Source organism: Cololabis saira, chromosome 16 (assembly GCF_033807715.1).
Source record: "Cololabis saira isolate AMF1-May2022 chromosome 16, fColSai1.1, whole genome shotgun sequence".
Taxonomy (NCBI): Eukaryota; Metazoa; Chordata; class Actinopteri; order Beloniformes; family Belonidae; genus Cololabis; species Cololabis saira.
In genome coordinates, this window is record NC_084602.1 from 29,907,431 (window position 1) to 29,916,251 (window position 8,821).

Below are 8,821 nucleotides of genomic sequence, written 5' to 3' on the forward strand. Positions count from 1 at the left end.
ACTCTACTTCAAACATTTCATGGATCAATGACACCCTCCCCCCCCACACACAATGTACCCCGAGGGAAACAGCCAAATGCCTTCTGTAAAACACACATGTGGACATGTTGCACTAACTCCCCCACTCCCTCCAGGATCCTGAGGCCAAGTAGCTGGTTAAGTGTCCAAATCACACATTTATTCTTCAGCACCCAGGAAGACTGAAGAGCTACCTGTGCAACCTCAGCTCCAGTAACGGCAAACCCAGCCCAGAGTTCCCAGGCTCAGCCTCCTCTAGGGAGGATGTATCGTTGAGACTCTGCCAGTGAACCTTCACTAAACATTTGGGCCTGCTATAAAGATTCATGTTTGCATAAATTCTTATTTCCGTTAATTGTTCACCCAAAATAGATTCAAAAATCATGACCAGAATACTCAATTCTGAATTTGGTGTATACATATTAAAAATCTATGAGATCGGCTCCTCTGAATACTAAATAAATAAATGCAGACTTCTGTATGGATGGAATTATGTTTAACAACAGGGTGAGATGAAAAACCTTTCTAACTGGTTGAGGAATTAAATCAACAGCCAATGATGCTCTTTTTAATTAATTATTTATGCATTTGTTTAATCTCATGTAAGCCTATGTTTAGCTCGTTTCTCTAACAATATCCTTTGTACATTACTTAGTACACATTTCCATATCTTGAGAATCCCATTTGCATACGTGATGATATTCAATCACCTCTGTCTTGTCCAACAAAGCAGCTTATTCATGGTACTGTTTTCTTACGCTCTGCAGAACCGCCTTGCAGACGAGTCCCTGATCACGTTTCCGTGTCAAGGATTGCTTACTTCAAGAGAAAGTTTGTTGATGAGGATGATGAGGCTCCCTTCAGCTTCAGGACATACTGTCAAACGGTAAGTAAACATAACGCACATTCCTACCTTTAGAGCACAGAAGGTGTCCAAGGGCCAATCCCAATACTCCCCCTACTTTCTTTCACGAGCCCTTCTTTTCTTCACTACCCCTAAAAAAGAAGGGACAGATTTTAGGGCACTTGAAATCTTCCCAGGGGCCTGTCCCAATACACCCACTACTCCTACTTTCAGCACCACCCCTAAAATCAGGAACCTGAGAGCCAAAAGCTGTTTTAATTTCAGCTGTAGCGCTGTTAATATGCCACTTTATTAAGTTTTAATATTTTTTCAGGTTATAAAAGTAACCGTTAAGATCCCCAACCTGGGCTCAGTTTATCCAAATAACGCCTGTTAATAAATTTGATCTGATGTTTTTGGCGATGATGAGACCGGGGCGCAGTAGCAGCAGCAGCAGCAGCTCACGTACAGGATTGATCGCCAGGTCAACCTGCGCCGTCTTCCCGGGAAGAAACCTGCAGCTCTGTGGAGAATTACCGCTGGCTGAAATAAATCATTTAGGAAGATAAATGTTGGTTTAATAGATGAAATCTAACAGTTGTAGCTACGCCTGTTAAGAAATTTGCTCCGAAAATTTTGGGATTTCTGCCTGCCTGCCGGCTTCGGGAGCTGATTTATGGTTCCGCGTTAAATCGACGCAGAGCCTAGGGCGTAGGGTACGGCGTAGGGTACGGCGTAGGGTACGGCGTAGGGTACGGCGTACGGCGCGCGTCACTGCGTAACCTACGCCGTAGGCTCTGCGTTGGTGTAACACGGGACCATAAATCAGCCTTTATTCTGGCGAGGTTGCAAAAACGAGCAAAAAAGTGATTATGTACATTCACTGAGTGAATATTATGAAAGTAAAATATATATTTCTCGCTAGAAATGTAATCAAAATGCATTTTTATGCAGAAACTAACTCAAAATATTGATTTTATTCACTAAAAAATAAGAAATGTTTGCCATGCTTTTTTTTTTATTCCGTCCGCAAATGACGATGAAAAGCATTCTGGGAAATTTTTCTGTCACTAGTTCAGCTAGTCAGCATCGGAAATCCCTAGGGACAGATTCATAACCACTACACTACTTTTCGTCACTACCCCTAGGTGAAAAGAGGAATTGGGACACCACTACCCTCACGGGAACGCGCAAAATTTAGGGGTAGGGATGAAAACAAGGGGTAGTGGGAGTATTGGGACAGGGCGCAAGTTTCTATTGTTGCATGCTATTTGTGGAAATTTCAATGTGAAAATAATTGATGTATAGTGAATGATATACTTAAGCATGCCGTTTTGTGTAATTGCACATTTCCTGTTGATTATGCATAAAGAACCTGCAGGGTAAGATGAATTCATTAGGATCCAACTATAGCAAGATATTGTTTAGCATTTCACAGATGATGCAAAGACTTTATTTGAGTACTCAAAACAGATGAATGTCATGCAAGTATTGGCATGTTGTGTTCTGATTCAGGTGACATTCAGGTGGATCTAACCCTGTGTTTTCCCTCAGGTGGCACCAGTTCTGGAGGAGCGTGCTCATGTGCTGCGCCTCTCACTGGAGAAGATGCGATTCATCGACGACCCTGAAGCGTTTCTCCGCCGCTCTGTCCTCGTAAACAACCTCCTCCGCCGTCTGCGCGCTGAGATCCTGCTGCAGAGCAGCGACTGGTGCTTCCCGCCCAACCCGGCGTTCTCCACCGGGCCCTGCATCCTCCCGAGCAGCTCTGGCCCCGCCCACCAAGTCCTCCAGAGAGCCCTTCCCACCCGAATCTGCTTAGCCCCCCAGGCCGGCCCACCCCTCCGCAAGCGCTTCCGCATGGTCCGCGGAGGCCCGGGGGATCTACGGCCCGACTGTCCCCAGACGTGCTGCTGCATCTACGCCGCTGCAGCGGCCGCAGGACACTACCTCCACCTCCCCTTCTCCGTGTACGACACGGCGCTCGCAGGCTGCCCCGCCGCGCCGCAGGCCTCCTCCTTCTTCCAGCTCACCGGCCACAGCAAGTTAGGTCTCACGGTGGCCGTCGACGATCACGACGATGATGATGAAGATGTCGAGGACGAGGAGGAAAACGAGGAGGGAGACGAGAGGGAGGAGGAGGAGGAAGAGGAGGAGGAGGAAGAAGATGAGGAACAAAGACAAGCAGGGCCTTCTGGTGATGACGTTTCGGACAAATTAGCGCAGAAAAGTAGAACTACCTTGCTGGGTCATAAACACGGGAGGACAGCGAACAGCTGCGTGGCCGGTAGTGCAGAAGAGGAAGGAGGAGAGCCGGAGGAAGAAGAGGACGAAGAAGAGGAAAAGCCCGTGAGACCTTGTCCATGGGACTCTGAAAGGGATCTCCACAGATTCAACTTCTGGCACCGCCGGGCTCATAGACAGTAACTAAGAAGTGACGAACATAATAAAATGTAATGATGACGACAGCTGTCATCAGTTGAAGATGTATTTCTGCTTATAGCAAATTAAGGTGTATCTACTAACTATAATAATGCCAAGTCATCTTTATGTTAACGATCTATATATGGCTTCTGCTGACAGCGGACACATTTTTCAGACAATTATAACAAACAACGTCACATGTTGTGGGATCTTAAATCCCGAATGTGAAGTGAAGCTTACTATTGCACTGTCTCCAAGACCTTGTTCAAGCCCCACAGCACAAAACGGAAGGTCTCAAAAACGGGGCTTTGTATTGGTGCGACGGTCTCGTTTCAGGACCCTAAACAAACCCACGGATTAGGGGGTTGTGTGTTTAGAAGTGCGTGCTTCTGTGTGTGTGTGTATTTGCAAGATATGATGTAGCATTTTAAAACTTGATTTTAAGCAGTTCTGTTTGTTAATGAACAGGTTTCGACGCTGTCTCAGGCAATGGCATGCAACTGTGCTGCAGCGGCGCCATGACGCAAAGAGTCAGATTACTTTACAACACAATCAAATTTTTAAATCTCAATTTTAAAGTGCCTTAGTGTTTTTATGGTTACATGTATACTGTGTATTTATGTAATTGTTAGGTTACTAAGTGGCTACTTTGCATTACCGGTGACTGCTTACAACTACAGTAAAAGAAGACACATGCATCTTATTTGATGCAGAGTGTGTTAAAGATTGTTTTTAAGGTTTAACATTTTAAATTCTAAAGCAAAGAAAATTCCCTCACCTAAAAACTGTTTGTGTTTACTACCAAATGCATGTTTTTACAACATTTTGTGCTGAAAAAAAACAAGTATGCATCCAACTTTGAATGACAGAAGTTAACAATTGTCGATATTTAATGTCCTCTTTCTGAATTTAAATTGAACATTAAAATTTTTCAAAAATAAGTTGAATTTAGCCAGATAAAACATTGTGTTGATGATAAAAGTTCTACCAAAATGATCCACAAGAAACTACACAAAATACAAATCTGAAAATGTAGCTTGTGATTGAAAAAATAACAAATATGCATATTGAGTATGTCATGTGTTAGCAATTAATTGGCTTATATTAGTGGGTTAACTCACTAGTAGGAACGTCTTAAAAAGATGTTCCGTTTTTTAGGGAATATTTCGTCCACTACTCCCAATAGCTGACTTTCAAGGAGGAAGGTTCCACTAAGAAGTCAAAAGAAGGCGTAAGAATACATAAATGCGATTGGGAGTAAGTCGGCAGTTCCAGTAACCCTGCAGTGGTGCTTTTGTTTCTTCAGAAGGGAACCAGATGGTATGTTCCAGTTACAGGGGAGTCACTCTCCTCGCCCTGCCTGGTTATCTGTGCAGAGGTGCTGGAGACAGGAGCCTCGGAATTGGAGGAACAATACAAGTTCCAGCCTTGTCTTGGAACGCTTGACAGTCTCTTTATCCTCACTAGAGTCCTGGAGCGGGCTTGATCCGCAAGCTTGGTCCACAGGTACTTTTGGGGCTTGGGGAAGGCAATTCACCATGTCCCTTGAGGGAGGTTCCAAGAGTATGGTAATAGGTCCATTGCTATGCCATTGGCCATACGTATGGTATATAAACACACCATATGTCCATTGGCTATTCAGTCACTGTACACACAAGAAAGAGTTTGGTCCACATTCCCAGCAGTAGGTTAGATTTAATCTGGTTGGGTGTTGGACTCCATCAGGACTCCTCTCAATGAATCCGTTCATAACTTTTATGGACAGTTTCTTGGCGGAGCAGAGTAGTTTGGTTGTCTCGGGAGTCCAGCTTTTTGCAGATGATGTGGACCTGTGGCATCAATGAGCTACAATCTTCCTCGATCACGGGGGCAGTTTCCAGCTGAGTGTGAAGCTGTGAAGATGAGAATCAGCATCAACGCAGACTCTACAGGTCTGTCATCGCTAAGAGAGCTGAGCCTAAAGACAAGACTCTCTGTTCCCCCAGCTATGGTTACGAACTGTGGGTAGGGACCGAAAGGACACGATTGTAGGTGGAAGCCGTACAAGGCTGAGAAGTTTCCCCTGCAGGGTGGTGATAGGGTGAGAGGGGGGTGGGCATCTGGAAGGGATTGAAGTCACTGCTCCTCCACACTGAGAGGAGCCATCTCAGGTGGTTACAGTATCTGTTGTTTCCTGTACACAGTTTCAGACATGTCTAACCAGGAGGAAGCCCAGAGGCAGACTGAGGATACACTGTGAGAAATTATACCTCTTAGTTATCCAGGGACGGCCTTGGTGTCCTCCCTCAATCAGTATAATTATACCTGTGATGTTTTCACACATTTTAATGAAATATCATTGATCGGGACCATTGGGTCTAATCCTACTGAGGTATCAAGTCTATAATATACACAATATGTCAAGTTAAAATACAATATCAAGGACAAACATAGTGCCAAATAAGCTTTTTTTTCTTCTTTAATAAGTTCTGGATAGCAGGATCAATGCTTTCATACTTCTTGTTGGTGCATCTGAAGATTTAAACGAAAAACTGAAATCAAAGTTGTTCAAAAGAAAATCTTCAGGTTACATTTGTTTAATATGTTTGTGTGTGTTTTTTTTTTCTTGTGACATAGCTTAAGACTAAAGTTATTTGGCTTTTTTACATCCCTCTCACTTTTCTCATTCTGAAAAGTAATACGAGTAGGTACAACAACCACACGTTTGATCTGTTTCATTTACTTCCTCTGAAACCTGAACGATTAAACACCGTTATTATTAGTGGTAAAAGAATGAAAGAATATGTCAAAGCAATATATGTTTCTGAGACTAAAAGAACTGTAACTGTATTTTCTGTTATTGAAAAGAACAAAAAAGCAAAGTTGCTCCAAAAATTTAGTGTGATGTTCTGTGACAAGTGTATCAGTAAAAGAAATGTTGGAAAACCAACAAAAAAAAAACAAAAAAAACGCTGCTTCCTCCCTCATTCCTTTACATCACAGCCATGTGGATGCTTGCTGCCTTTAAACGCCTCACGCTGGCGTGTGTGAGTTCCTGTTCATTGAGTTGCTTCCCCCGGTGTGTGCTGCTCGTTGGAGTGTGCTCCCGAATATCTCTCAGATGTCGCTGCGCAATTCAATTCATGTTAATCTTTTTGACATTACGCTGAGCACAGTCACCTCCTCACCCCCGCCTGTGCTCCCCGGTGTATCTATTGTCCCCCGCTATATTCATCCCATGTATCATAAAACCGATCCGTCCACCTGCTCCTATTACAACCATGAGATAAGCCTGGGGCAATTTCAGAATACACGCCGTCACACTGATGATTACTCATTGTAACTGTTAAAAATGGCTTCCACTGTCACACCGGCATTATTGGGCTTAAAGTTAAATGTTCCTTTGATCCAGTAATGGTGCTAAACATGTGTGCCCCCATTACAGGATTATTTCTAATTCTGTGCAGGCTTTGTGTGACACTGCCACGGATTGCTTGGAAAGCAGCTCAGCCATTGTGGTGTGCAGTGACGGGCGTGTGTGTGTGTGTGTGTGTGTGTGTGTGTGTGTGTGTGTGTGTGTGCGCGTCGGTAGGCTGTAACTGTGAAGTGGGGAGGTTAAATCACAGGTCTGAACATCTTGACAGCTCTGTTGCGAGGTGAGGATGGAAGATCATCTCTTCTCGACACTCCTGCCGCAGGGGTGTGTGGATCCTGCTGCTCAGCCTGCCTATCCCCACCCCATCTTCCTCTGCTCCCACTCCAGATCACTCAGTCTTATTGTCTCTCCAGTCATGACACTTTCTATTATTGCAAGAGCAGCGTACTCAATCATGATTCCCAGCAAAAAACCGTGTTTACATGACTTCCTGTACGTACAATAGCTAATTAACCAGTGTAATAATACACTGAAATACAGATAAAAAGGGACTTATTTAAGTATATATTTCTTTTAACAGTAATTCAGATGTTATGGTTCCAAACCTGGGAAAGCAGAGGGAAGAGCATGAAAAGGAAGAAAGAAAAACAAAGAATAATAAAAGAAGAAGAAATTAAATATCTTAGCCGCACTTAGGTGAAAATGCCACAAGGTATAGAGTAAAACAGCTCCAGTTTCGACCATGTCTTTACACTTTTGTTCATAGCAGCTGGTGTTATGGAGACAAGTGAGTCACTTATGCCTCACCCATCATTTCAGCAGGTTCAGGCATACAGACAGCTACATAAATCCTTCTGTGGCATCCCTGAGGAGTTCCTTAGAAGTTTTTCGAGTTATGCTGTCAAGCCATCTTGGCAGGAGCTGACTCCGCCTAACCCCAGTTAATCCAAAGTTGAGCAGATAGTTGGAACCATAGACTGTATAAAACAAAAGACGAAACATTTGGTCCCGTGATGCATTGGTTTATGAAGAACGGTTTTCTTCGTACGGGGTGCAGCCATATTGCTCAAAAGCCAAAGGGAACACGCCCCCCTATCTGCAGAGGGATGTACCATTTAACATGTTGACTTGATGGCAAAATCAAAACTGACCGTCGTGTTTAGCCGATGCTAGGTTAATACAACAGCTGGCTAGCATGGCGATTACGGATGAGGAAGGAATAATGGCTAGCCATTGGCTTACGCGAGTGTCAACATATTGGAAATACACTTTTTTGCTAAATTCCCCTGGTGCGGTACAAAAAAAACCCCTCTGAAAGTGATATCAGATTATTGAGACCAAAATGTTTTTTTTTGAACCAGGCTGTAAATATGTTTATTTTATAAAGGTTGAGGTTTATAAAGACCGAAGAATGAGATGGACTGATCCAAATAAACCCTGTAGAGGGGTGGATACACACATACTGCAGAGATTGTTTCCTGAATGAACTCCTGGAAGTTGTTTAATATTTCTGCCGTAAAACTGGACAATTTAACATGCATGTGAATGGAGATCGATTCACTTTTGGAGCTGAACTGCAATGGTGACAGTTCAGCAAGCAGAATGTGGCTCCTTGAGTACAGCTTTGTGCTTCTGTAAACATACATTTGGCTGCAAGTTGCAGTCAACAACCCCCTTGAGCATGGTCTGCTGTATTACAGAGAACACAGTGCCAGTCTGAGAGCTCACAGACCACACAACCAAGTCATTGAAGAAAGAAAAAAAACATACAACCGACAGATCCTTTTATTCACCAATACTTTTTGCACGACCAGGTCTTCAGTTTTAGAAGCTACTACTACTACTAATGTCATTTAGCAGAAGCTTTTATCCAAAGCGACTTACATCTGAGAGACACACACACACACACACCATGGAGCAATTAGGGTTAAGGCCTTGCTCAGGGGCCCATGGTGGTTCTTATTGGTTGCCGTTCCAGGGCTTGAACCTGGGTCCTCCAGACCCAAGCCCACCTTTGTAGCCACTAGACTTCCACCCCCCCTGCTGATGGGGGCAATAAAGTGTATGTATTAATATGTTGACACTAAAGCTTGAGTTATGGTTCTGCGTCAAATCGACGACGTGCACACGCCGTCGCCGTGACGCCGTTGTGAACCCTTCTCCGTCACTCCATTTCACCG

The 8,821-nt window shown here is 43.8% G+C and overlaps 1 protein-coding gene across 2 annotated transcripts in view; it reads left to right on the forward strand.

The window, feature by feature from the left end:
* Window positions 1-5,193, forward strand: part of LOC133462934 (SERTA domain-containing protein 4-like) — a 36,696-nt gene extending 31,503 nt beyond the window's left edge. For both annotated transcript variants that reach the window (XM_061744469.1, XM_061744468.1), the window contains exons 3-4: window positions 786-904; window positions 2,417-5,193. In XM_061744469.1, coding sequence (XP_061600453.1) covers window positions 786-904; window positions 2,417-3,289 — 992 coding nt within the window. In that variant the 3' untranslated portion in view covers window positions 3,290-5,193. The remainder of the gene's footprint in view (window positions 1-785; window positions 905-2,416) is intronic.
* The last annotated feature ends 3,628 nt before the right edge of the window (window positions 5,194-8,821 follow it).